Source organism: Aythya ferina (assembly GCF_964211825.1).
Source record: "Aythya ferina genome assembly, chromosome: 11".
Lineage (NCBI taxonomy): Eukaryota > Metazoa > Chordata > Aves > Anseriformes > Anatidae > Aythya > Aythya ferina.
Genome location: NC_140307.1, coordinates 13,472,801 through 13,486,057, shown reverse-complemented (window position 1 = coordinate 13,486,057; position 13,257 = coordinate 13,472,801). Strand labels below are relative to the sequence as shown.

The window sequence follows — 13,257 nt, the reverse complement described above, 5'->3', positions numbered from 1 at the left end:
ATAGGCAGGGGAGTATATTTACAAACCATTTCCTTCTCTAGTAGTTGTTCTAGTTTACTTTCCCAGATGGGAAGTACTTCGGTACTCCTGTTGCAAAACAAGTCTGAAGCAGTTCTAGTTTATGGCTGTGGTCGACCTCTGCGGTGGTTTTACCGTACGGGCTGCTGCAGGGAAAGTTAACATCCCAGCCAGACGCAGTACAACCTGAAGTCCCACCACAGCAACCAGTATACTTATTTTGCAAGATCTGACACCTCGCTGTCCTTCGGTATTTTAGTAGAAACACAATGAGAACAGTAAGAACAGCTGAATCACAGAACGTTCCACCGAACATCTGAGTCACTCCAGGTTCAGCCACGTATCAGAGAGTCAACTCTCCAACAAGAACTCAGAACGAGGTACATATTCACTCATTGGTAGATTATGCTTTTTCAGAAGCTGTGCCTCCAAAGCCCCTGCAGGAGTAACTCTTCCCTAATTTGAAACAGGAGAACATATGCCAGCAGGACACCTTTTACAAGATACAAACCACCAAACTACAAAATCTCTTGTAAACACAATCGTGGAAGCAGGAAAGCGCTGAGTTGGTGGTTAGGCAGTAGAAAAACTAATTAAAATTCCTGATGCACGTCAGTTCTAACATTATGCATCTGAATTTGTCACAGCCTGGCATCTGCCACTCAACGAAACAGAAGGGGACTTTGAGACAGGAACCCAAATCATGTCCATTGCTTGCCACATCAGTCTCCAGATACTCCATGAAGATCAGACTCCAAAAGCTATTTTCAAACTTAACTAAGTTTGACTGGCACCTACTTTACTGAAATGCAAGCCATTGCTAACTCAAATTTACGAGTTACAGCTGACAATAACAAAGACTACTTTTACCATAAAGACACAACTAATATTTTATACGGATTGCATTAAACATTCTATAGAAATGTTTAATGCAGGCACCAAACACTACCAGGATTTCTGAGTTGATCTACACATTGTTCAGCAGAATCTTTACCTGCAAGCATCCTTCTGAATGGACAGCTTATACAGACATGATCTAGCAGACCTACCCTGATGCTTGTCCTCACTAAGGCAACAAAACCCACTCAAAAATGCCACCGATTCTGATAGGCTAGTTCATACTATCCCACTTGCACTAATAGTTCAAAAGCTTCAACTGCAGAAAACGTATGCTGCCTTTTAAGTTAAAAAACATGGGGATAGTCTTCCTCACATCTCAAGTAACTCAATATGGATGAAGAAAGTGATTAAAACTATTTTTTTTTCCCAAAAATAATTTCACTATGTTGCCTTGGAGTTCTGTGAAGTATGAAGTGTGTATTTATTCTCGAGATGCCAAAATTTATTGAAAGTAGACGTGCCAGCACCCTGATGAGAGGAAGATGAGGTTTACAGGATCATATGAGAGAGTTTTTGTACATTTATGTTCTTGAGCCTAGTGTCCCATTTGTATGTAGAGGAAAATGAAATCTGAAGGCTCAACAAAAGCAAAAATAGAAGAAGAAAGCCACCATTTTAAAGCAGTATTTAGTGCCGAAAATACAGTAGAAAAAAGAAGTGCTGGATGCCAAATTAAAGTGCCAAGATACACAAGCACACAGCAGTCCATTTCAAACCTTAATTGGGCCCACTAGGAATGCATTATGTTCCTGCAATATAGCTTTAATACAGCAGTCCCACACAGAGACACTGAGTAACAATAAAGTATTCTTTTGAAAACACAGTATTGACGTAATCCGAAATGACTCAAACAGATGGAACTCCTGCTGCACAGCACATTACTCTTATCCAAAAGGTTCTGTGAGGGTAAATCAACTTGGAGCCCCAACCACCTCATTAAAATCCCACCTTCACAGAATAAGTAAACTAGGACACTAGTAAGATACTAGTAAGAAAGGAGGGACAAGTTGCTAAACTCATCTGCGAAGTTAACATGCCTATATTTTAGGGATGCAAACATCCCTACAGAAGCAGAACATCTTTTTTCAAAAAGAGACCAGCTTCTATGTGCTATTGTCAAAATCTGAAAGGCTGGCGCAAAGTATTTGACAGCTGAAGACATACTAGCAGCTAAATCCATTAATCAAAGAAAAGTGATGGTTAAAATATTAAACACAAATAAATACCGAGGTATTACTTTATTAATATAATAAAACTCACACAGGAAAAACATGAAGAAGTGCCCTTTCTTCTTAATACTTGTCATTAAGACTCATTTCTCAGTTAAGTCTCTGAAACTTTACTCACCTGGACTGATTTTTTTTCTTCCCAAAATAGTATACACTAAAACTTTAAACAAAAACTTCTCAGCTGTTAACACATGAGAAAATAAAGCATTTCCTTAATTTCGGAAATTTGGCAGAATGGTAGCCTTTGTATAAGCACCACACTTACAGGAAGAATTAATTGATTGTTGAACTGCACTGGACTTAAAATAACTTTAATGTCAAAAAGCCACACATCCAGAGGCTAAGAAATGCCAAAAATAAAGACTGAGGAAGGCAGTGAAAATTCTGGCATTTTAAAAACTTTGGAATGCTTGACTTTACAACTCATACCCTTTGACAATACAATATGTGCACTTTTGTATATGTATTATTCAGCAAATAATGTATCAATGGTATCAAAAATCATTTTTATGTTGTAAATTTTATGTCATAATCACAATAAAAAATGAGCATATACCTGTTTTGCAGTCTTGTGTGTTCCTTGAGTCACCCTCTTTGTTTTTCCGCCAGCTTGCCATTTGGATTTTCCTATGGGAGAAACATTTTTCATCAAAAATAACGCTTGTCATTAGATACAGTATTCTAAAATGCACATATCACATCTTGTGATATACTGACATCGGCACAGTTAGTAAGTTTAAAAGTTCATAAAATTTTACATTCCAAATATATATTCAACAGTTCAGAATGAGGATGATGCTAGAAGACATAGAGAAATTAAAAAAATTGAAGTCAGGAACTACAGACCTTATTCAACAAAGATAGCCTACTTGCAAATGCTCAGTGCCACTGAAAATCATATCACTACAACCGAGATGTCAGATATGATACCAGTTTTCTGTATACATTTTTAAAAGTCTGCTCTTGAATGATTGTTTAATAATATTGAGATGTTATTACAGAATTAAAACAAGAGGTATCTTTCTCAGAAAAGAAAAATAAAATCATTCACTTTTTCTGGAACTGTTCTAACAACCCTACCAGTAGATTAAGATATTTTCTGCCAAGAAAGATGGGAAAAAACAAAACTCAGTTCTGGATTTAGTTCACTTACAGTTAGGTAGGCAAAAAAAGAGGGAAAAATAAATAAAAATATTTCCAAAGCATGAGACAGTCCACTCAAGATCTCTCAAATTTATTCTCAAAAGCACTTGTCTGTTGCTTATATGAAATGCACTTAGCAACTATGCTTCCAAGATCAGTTTAAAAGCCCACAATTAGGATGATTTCTCAATGTTGTCTGGGGCAATTTCTTAACTTATTAAGAGTTATCTTTGCAAGGCTCTAAATTTCTGTTCTCCTGAACCAACGTGACACGCTTACATTTAATCTTTGATATCTGCTCATGGGTAAGTTTGTTTGATTGTTTTATTTTGTTTTTTATTCCTCCAACATGAAAATCAGAGCATTTAATTAACAAAAATACGAGCAAGTAAGACAAAACACTATGACAAGAGTACTCTCTAGCACAGATCTAAATAAAAGTTTCAAGATAATTTAGCTTGATGAAGCCAGGCAAATGAATGAACTAATTGAATATAGTCCCTTCACAGATCACGGAGATCATTCCTGAATTTCAGAATTGTTCAGTTCAGTTTTTAGCAGTACTTAGGCCAGATTCCCTAACATAGTCCAGCTGTTTTACATTGCACTGGTTATGTAAAGCAGCTGTAAACCTGTTTTAATCAAGCAATTGTCCAGCTGGTTTGCATCACTGGCTGTTCTAGGGAACAAGGCCTTTAATTTTAAGGCAAATTAAAAATTATTTGCTTGATAATGAATTTTTGAATTGCTACATTAGTGAAAACAACAGGTACAAATTAATATATTGAGATCAATTTAGCATCATTCAGGAAAAAAAAAAAGATTCAGCTACAAAATGTATTAAAACTTCTTATCTACTAAAAAGCTTAAACCGTGGACCAATTCTATGTCATGGTTATGAGAACTGAAGAATTTCAAGCACCTAAGTCTCTACTCTAAAATAATTTACATTCTGAAAATGTAAGAGCTACAATGCTTACAGTGGAGTGCAAAGGCACACAGAACTTGCAGTGAAAAGACTTACAAAAAAAAAAATATGGGTGTGTTAGAATTAAGATGACAGATGGATAAAAAAGAGAGTTACTGTCCCTAGATTCTACAAAAAAAATATAAATAAATCCATCATCTACAAACTGGGAAATGTCTGAACAAGTCACCTGTAAAGATAAAAGCAAGTTTTCAGGCACCTTCTACGTAAGGCATACATGTAGAGACAAGAAAACTCACATAAACACTGTGTGTTGTGGACTTGAAAGCAAATAATGTGTGGCAGGGACTAATTTTTCTTAAACAATTTCTTCAAGGTATGGGCCAAGAAGTTCTGTCTTTCATCAGCAATCAGAGTTCCAAGCTTTTCCCTCTTTCTGCTAACAAATGACTCTGGTTATTAGAAGATTACTTCCTTTCTGCTTTTGTCCCTCTATATTCACAAGCAGTGACGACACAGAAGCAACGTTCAATGCTTATGAATATACTGTGTGTAACTGTACAGTACCAGCACTGCTAGCCAAGGCACAGGGACGCAGCGACATGTGAAGGGCATTACCTATTAGGCTTTTACTGAATTTTAAGGAAAGAACAATAGCGACAAAAGATGATCATCTCATTAGCTATTAAGTTGCCAATATGAAATATATAAAGCAGCACAGTTTTGGAGCATTCAGGGAGCCAGTCATATTTTATACTTGAAGTCCATTTCCTCTCTCTGGTAATTAAATATCAGACACACTGGGTTTATGATTTGTGAAGACTTCCTGTCACAAAATGCTGAACTGTTAATATCTCCCAAAAAAGGCTACTGATAAACTATTTTCAAAAGCCTTCTGTTACACCAACAATCACCCCTCACATCTCTCTTCTTTTTCGATGACAGAAGTGTGAAAATCAGCTTTATATTTCTTAAGAGCTGCAGCCATTTCTGTTCTGAGACAGACATCTCTGTTGTTTCACTACTTTTGTTTATTATCTGATCTTCAGCAGAAATTATAAAAATTTTCAATTTTCTTTCTTTTCACCTCCCTGGAAGAATCTGAGGACACAACTGGGTAATGAACCATTCTTTTCTTTCCCTCCAGTTCTTACACATGGCACAAGCAATGTACTTTGTCACCTCTCTTCCTCCATCTAAGGAGCAAGGTCTATACTGCAGGACTAGTCCTACATTTCACCAAACTGTACTCCGCAATCTCTCTTACTAACTCCAGCTGATGCGTTTTTCCATCCTAAGAAACATTTTTGCAAAGATGAGGCGTGGATAAGACCTGGTTGTCTGAAGTTCACTTCAAGTAAGACAAAGATGTTTCCCTGGAGGAAGCAACTGGATGATACTGATTACATTCAACCCCTTAACTGAAGAAACATACTGAAATGCATAATATTGCTATAAATCAGTTCTTAAAAGTTTATATAGTAGTAAATACAGTTTTTCTAACCGTACAATGCAAAAGAACTGGAGAAACTACTTTCAAGGATGGATATAGTTAAAACTCTCCATGTTTTTCCATCCCAGCCTGAGTTACAGCAATGAATTTTGCATGGAATTTTTTTTAAACAAATTACTGTCACAGTCTCATCCAGAACATAATTGGCTCAGTATTCATGGAGCAGCACTAGACTGTATCCCATTCATTTCAACAAAGTTCAAGGTCTGAAACTAAGGAGTCTTCAAGAATACCTTTCCCTTCACATTATATTCTGCCAGTTACAGTCAGATCCAACGTTGCTAGCGCTTACACACAAGGCTTTCAGTCATGACTCGTAGACCTCCTAGCTTGGCCAAAGAGAGCCAAGTTTCATCTCTTTCATCACACACTGCAAAATCTACTTATTGCACCAGGCTCTTGCTAAAGGAGTGGATTATTCTGCAGGCTCTCTAAAGTGTGCCAGATATCTTTCAACCAATAAAATGTGTTTCCTTACGCTGAAATGCTTAATCTACAAGCGATTCCTACATGTTGAGAGCCAAAATGATTTTAAACAAGTAAGGGAACAGTTACAAATACAAGATTTTCCAGTTTTTGACACATCCCTTAAGTTATAAAGGTACCCTACATTTTGTTAACGTTTAGATGTCAAGCTTCTGAGACATTTTAACTGTCACTAATACCATGGTTTAGATTTTGTAAATAAAATCTGTGTGTGGTGCATAGCAGCATGCAGCACCTCAAGTTTCATGCTGGGCATATCAAATAATTTAAAAGGAAAAACTTCTGAAGTCCTCTACCAGAATGATCACAGCTTTCCAAAGAGGGTAAGATACAATAGGTGCCTGTAATGGGCGATTTGTGGCCATGGATTTGGAAGGCCAATTTAATTTTTGAGACAGAATATCATACTACTTGATTTTTTCACAATTCTAATAGCACACAAAGTCAACTGCATTGTTAGTCCATCCGAAAACACAATCTGCTGCAGAATGATGAATTCTGTGAAGGAATACCTGAAATGCAACAGATGAAACATGTTATTGTTCAATACCTCATCTAAACTGTTGTCATCATGTTTTGAGGTGGATTTTCTCATGTCATCGATCTGGATTCATAACTAGAATTTCAGATCTGATACAAGGGTGCATGCTGCTCCAACACACGTTACTGAAGTGCTACCTACCATTCCAGAAACTTCCCTCCTTCTTATGCTATTATTTCTTACTGACAGGAATTATGTATTTCCCTTAAGGAGTTAGAAGGTTTGGATTGCAATTCCTGTCATCATTGCCCTCTTATCCATGTAAAATGCTGAAGTCTTTCAGTGGAAAAGTTAAATGGCAAGAACACAAGCAAATAAAGAAATCAAAAAAGCAAGGATACACAAACAGAACAAATGAATCCAGAATTTTAAATTTAATAAGCCTGTGTAACACTAACAGTAGCAAATGGCTGTATCTTCACTGTTTTGGAAAAAAAAAAAAATCATCCCATAATTAGTAACAGTATGTAATATAAAATGTTAAATCTCACACTATTCCTGCCAGTGCGATATCTCTGAACACTACCAGCAGAAAAAAAAAAAAAACCAAAAAAAAACAACAACACTAAGACAAAATTCTGCTTTGCATATAAGTTGCAGGATCGGCTGAGGCTACCTGAACCTTTGGCCTGATTTACATAGCCCCTGAATGAGTACGAACTGTCCTAATTCATAATATTGATGTATTGTTCCTCTGGGACAAAATACATATTGAAAGATCAGCATAAAATGAATCCGAGCTCACTGACACTGACATATGTGCCAAGACAAGGGTCAAGAGATAAAGGATCTGGCTCTGCCAGACTCTCATTAGCCACAAGTTCCTTTCCACAGGGCATTTTTCCATCAAGCAATTATCACCACATTCTTTGTGCAAAAAGCTCAATATATGATTTACTGAAGAAATTTTAAAAACAAGAAAGCAGCACTGGCAAAAAGTTTAAAAATTACAGTGCTGCTAGTAGGCTCAGAAGAAGGAAATGATTATAGCTACTTGAGTTTTAATGTCACATACAACTATTTAAGGGCAATATCTAAAAAAAAATAAATCACTTTTACTTTTTTCATGCTGTGGAAGAAAATGTTATACTCGGAGCAAACATTCACCTATAATTCTCATTCACCAATTTTTGAGGAAAAAGTCTTCCTTGAAACTATCTACAAGAATAGCACAAGCAAGGTAGAAAATGTAACAGACTAAACAAAAAGTGAACCAACTCACAAATAGCTCAAAACATACTCTGTGTTCCTTTCACCTCTACTCATTCACACTGCTACCTTCCCCAAAAGTAAAACGTACTATAAATCAGAATCTGTAAATACTTTAGGGCCCAATTCTATTCTGCTTAAATGAATCACAGAATCACCCTAGGTTGGAAGAGCCCTCCAAGATCACCTAGTCCAACCTCTGACCCAACACCAACCAGTCCTCCTCCACTAAGCCATATCCCTAAGCTCTACATCTAAACGTCTTTTAAAGACCTCCAGGGATGATGACTCCACTGCTTCCCTGGGCAGCCCGTTCCAATGCCTAAAAACCCTTTCAGTAAAGAAGTTCTTTCTAATATCCAACCTAAACCTCCACTAATCCAATTTTAGCCCATTCCTCTCCCACCCCCCAAAAAAAAGAAGCACTGACACAACCCCTGAGAATCGGCAAGAGCTGTTTATTGCCGGGACATCTTGCAGGCAAACCTGTGGGATGTCTGTGGTGTTTGGTGGCTCCAAGCTAACGCTTGTGATGGAGCCTGAGCAATGAGTAGGGGGCTCGCCGGGCACTCCTGTGATGTTGCTGGTGCTCTCGGATGACAGAGCACAAAGACGTGCCGCAGTAGCCCCAGGTCTCTTCTGGCCAAGGTGGACCCACTTCCATCCCTTCTTCCACATCTGGTGGATCCAGCTCCATGGGCTCTGTGGTGTTGGGCAGAAGGCTAAGCCAGTCCTTGCCCGGGACTGCCCAGACAGGATGCCTTCCGTCCGGAATGTTCTCAGGCCACAGGGCCAAACCAGGGTGTCGCCCAGTCCCACGCCTCGGTCCTATGCCACCGTCGAGTTGATTTTCATGCATGGGTCTGATGGTGCCATCTGGTTTACAGCCAGTGCTGGGTCCCGCACCGTGCTCCAGACCATGGGCACACCTCTGCTCCCCGCAGCTGTCTGTCTCATGCTCCCACCTTTGCCCCACGTCACCGTTGCTCCTGTGGTAAGGCCCAGGCCCCCTGTCGCTGGGTGTCTGAGGGGCTGGTCTGTTGCCCGCATCATTGCGGTGCCACTGGTACCTCCTGTACCTGTCTGTAGGCTGGACGCCAGAGGTCCCTCGGGCACTGGTGTCTCTCGTGCCATCGGTGCTATCCCTGTGCCCACGACACCTCTCCTGCTCAGGTGCGCTCCTTCTTGGTGCCTCAGCAGACCACATGGCTGTCCTTGCACACCAAGAGACCTACTGCTTGCCTGGCTCTCCCGGTCTCCTTCCTGGCGCATGAGCTGGCAGTCAGAGGGCCGAGATGCTCAGTGAGTGGTGGGCCAGCTGCAGGGGGCCTGTTCTATAGGGCCCGCAGCAAAGGCTGGGCAGTGGTGGCCACTGAGACCTCAACGAGCCTCTGCGATGGAGCGGCCCATGCGTGGCCAAAGGCGGCTGTGTGGGGAGCGGCCTGGAAGATGCCCTCACGTGGACAAGGAGGAGGTTGGGGGGGCTGAGGGCCCCTTTTCTGGGGCTGGCTCCCCTGGGCCATTTGGCTTGCCAGAGAGAAAGGCTGCCCCTCGGCCATGGGGACTGCCCTGCACCTCCCATCCTGTGCCCTGGTTCCAATAATATGTGTAGGCAGTTTTAAGATGAGTAAATAAATAAATTCATCTTCTGGAGACTGCTACACGTGATCCAAATCTGTGTTCTACTTTGGCAGATTATGGTTAAATCTTAAACTATTTCTCTTATCATGTCACATCTTTCTATCTTACCTAAAAAGAAACCATGGCAGCTTCATTGGTTCTGCTTGATCAAGAAACCCATCATAACACTTCTTGACAACTGGATGTTGTTTCATTTTTTCTTCCTACGTAAAGCTAGGAAAGATGCACAGTGCATGTTTCTCTGCTGACCAGCTAGTGCTTACTAGAAGTGTCACTCTACAGCAGCCCTGAGGCCATCTGCTTTGGAAAGGCAATCCAAGGCACTCGGTAACTGGGACCATGCTGAAGTTTACTTCAGGGTCAGAACACGAAACCAAAGCTTGTAAATGCAGATACTTGTGATTAGGTTTATAATGTTTAGTTGATAAATACATGCTTACTATCATCCTACTTGTCACTGTTAACAGAGGTACAGCTCTGCATTATCAGCTGAACACAATTTCCTTGATGAAACCCATACAGATGCCCACACACAGACAGCTGAACAGGTTTTCATACACTTCATTCTCTCATGTGACTTCAGACCTTTCAGCTTTAAAAGGAAGGGGAAAAAAAATCACAAGTACGCCTCTGAGCATAAAGCAAGCCACAAAGACATTTTAAACTTTGCTTTGGTTTGCTGCAGACAGAAGGTTAATTACTTTGTAACACAGGCAAAACTGATCCTAGAAATATTTTTTCCACTGGCCAAGTCACAGAATAGCTGAGGTTGGAATGAACCTCTGGAGATCACCTAATCCAACCTCCCTGCTCAAAGCAGGGTCAGCTACAGAAGGCTTCCCAGGACTACATCCAGTAAGGTTTAAAGCATCTTCAAAGATGAAAGTTGCCCACAGATTCATCGGGGGACTTATTCCAGTGTTCAACCATGCTCACAGAAAAACAAAAACAAGCCCCACCACTTTTAGACACTCCTGCCCAAGTCTCAAAAGCAGCAGCACCTCCACAGGGACAGGTGAGCTACAAAAGAAATTGAGATGAGGGCCTTAAAAACAGCTTTCTGACATCTGGAACAGCTTGAGCAGTATGAAAATCCAAAGTCAATTCCTGTCTGCTTAAGCCATCAGGTCATAAGAGAATACTACAACAGTAACAAAATTGTTCTGAGGACTCACATTACAGAAAGCTGTCCCCAAATATTCCCTTTCTTAAAGGCTCTTCACAGATGTTAAACAGAGACTGAAGTGATAGTAAAAGAAACTACTGAAGTTATTTGATTTAGAGCACAGAGAGCAATTTGCTGGATTGCTCTAAGCCATCCCTACCAATCTGAAACCCCAAGTTACTTAAGACTGGCTTTTAATAACCTTTTCCAAGCCCAGTATTTTAAGATAACATTATTATATTACATAGGTATCTTGATAGTATCAGCAAGACAGGACATTCTTAGATGTCTGTTACAGAAAAATAAAGAGTTTATCTGTTACTGAACAGGTTTTATAGTGAACTGTCAACCGCAGGGTATACATTTAAAAACAAAAAAAACAAAAAAAACCTATGCTATGGACATGAAACAACCTTTTGTTTAAAATGCAAAATCCTACATCAGAAACATGTTTCCATGCAAGCAACTCCAGTGAACAAAGAGACAGGAGATAAAAAAGTTGGGGGAAGACAGTTGAATACTTACCATCATCATCTTTGTTTTCCAGTGGAACACTCCATGCGATTAGGTTCCTTGCTGTACGTCCCTCTTCTGCAACTATTTTCCTCACTTTATCATGGCTATTAGAGCGCTGGAAAGAAGCCTGAAAACAAGAAATACAGGAACAGAAAATGTGTGTGTATGTATATGTATACAGGTACAAATTTTTGTCTTGGTATGTTAATTTCATCCAGTATGTGGTTAAACCATTCAAAGGGAGTTTGCAGATAACTTATTTTCACTAATTGTTCAAAATGTACTTGTTTTCACAACCGTTTTTCTATCTGATAAGCAGACTGATTCATCAAAATGACATGAGTTCCTACCCCATTGCTTGGAATGGGTGTCTATGCCACACTTTTTTTTTTAAGCTCCTTTTAACTCATCATCAATTCCATAAGTACATCACAGCAGATTTTAAAATGCTTTGTTTACCTTGAGTTAAATAGAACTAATTAATCTAGAAAAAAGCTGCATAGTACCAAAATACATGTGCTAGATGACTGAAAAGAGCCTGAAGACAGACACAGGATTTATCAGAACCATCTAAAATAAAATAAAATACACTTCTGTTTCAGAGAAGACAAGAACCTAGAAAGTATTTCCTGGCAACTACAGTCAGCTGTTTTTACTAGAAAGCTGCAGCGATTCACAGAAAATGAGAGGCACTGAGGATGAACTTCGCTTACCTAGGAAACACATTCTTTGCACTTGAAAAAGATACTATCACAAGATCCTTGAAACCAAACATGTTAAGAAATATTTGTATCAGCTGACAGATACCAACTAGACAAAATCTTGCCTCTTCTAGACTGCATCAAGTTATTCCTCAGAAATTAATCCAAGCTATTAAAATAATTTAAATTAAGCCAAGCTATATACCATAATGTGAAGTCTATACACAGTGATAGCACAAAGCCACTGAGCAAGGTATCTTTAACCCTGACAAACTTACATAGATCTGAACGTTATTTTACACACTAACAGACTGATTTTATACTAGTCAGAAGACGCATTCCTCTTTTCACTCTTACCATCATATGACTCAAGCCTGCAAGCACTTTGTTACGCACGTGCACTAGCGCATCTTTGAAAGAAAATGCCGTAAAAATGAATATAGCAGATGAGTAGTTATAATTTATCAGGATGGTAGAAAATGCAATAGAAACAAAAAGCTACTTTTACTTGAATGCTTATATAGCAATGTTAGGCTAAGTTTCTCTCATTCAGATGCCCTCAATTGCTCCTTTTAAAGCTGCAGTGTGCCACCTAGTGCCCCACTGAGCCACCTTGAGTTATTACTATGTAATAATAGAAAAAACACAGCAGAACTATTAAGTGGACTTTTGAAAAAGGTGATGAATAAAAAAGCAAATTTTATGGTTTGATCCAAAGAAACTCAAGCAAAGCACATGAATAAACCAGATCTACACTACATTGGTTCTAGTCTAGTTCTATCTAACTGCCTGTTCTCACTAGGAAATTTTAGTAAGTGACCATTTCTTTGAATCATGTTTATTTGGGGTTTTTATTCCCTTGTTGCTTAACAAGAAACTTTTCATCATCAGAGAGTTAAAGACTCACAAATGTCACTTAACTATTTTAAAATCAGCTTAACTACTGTATAAATCCCTGATATAAATACCTATGGTACCTTCACAACTGAGTCAAATAATTTTGATTTATCTTAACTGTCTCTGAAATGCACCTGTCTTAAAACAAAATAAGAATGTTCAACCTGCATTTTGCATTAATTTATCCTCAAGTAAGAAAAAATCTCTCTCCTTACCTGGAAGTAGAGCTAATCTATAGCATCCTGCTGCTAAAAATGGAGTAAATATACATATAAATCTTTCCTCATTTACTGGTTCTTTTGAATCCTCCACCAGCAGGCAACATTCACTCTGCATGATCTCTACAGCTTTCCTACATAAAACTACTCAT

At 39.0% G+C, this 13,257-nt stretch overlaps 1 protein-coding gene across 7 annotated transcripts in view; it reads right to left on the bottom strand.

Moving 5' to 3' along the window:
• The window catches only part of SCAPER (S-phase cyclin A associated protein in the ER), a 241,245-nt gene that overhangs the window by 142,396 nt on the left and 85,592 nt on the right, over positions 1-13,257 (bottom strand). For all 7 annotated transcript variants that reach the window (XM_084532001.1, XM_084532002.1, XM_084531998.1 and 4 more), the window contains 2 exons: positions 11,299-11,416; positions 2,704-2,774 (listed from right to left, as the gene is read on the bottom strand). In XM_084532001.1, coding sequence (XP_084388127.1) covers positions 2,704-2,774; positions 11,299-11,416 — 189 coding nt within the window. The remainder of the gene's footprint in view (positions 1-2,703; positions 2,775-11,298; positions 11,417-13,257) is intronic.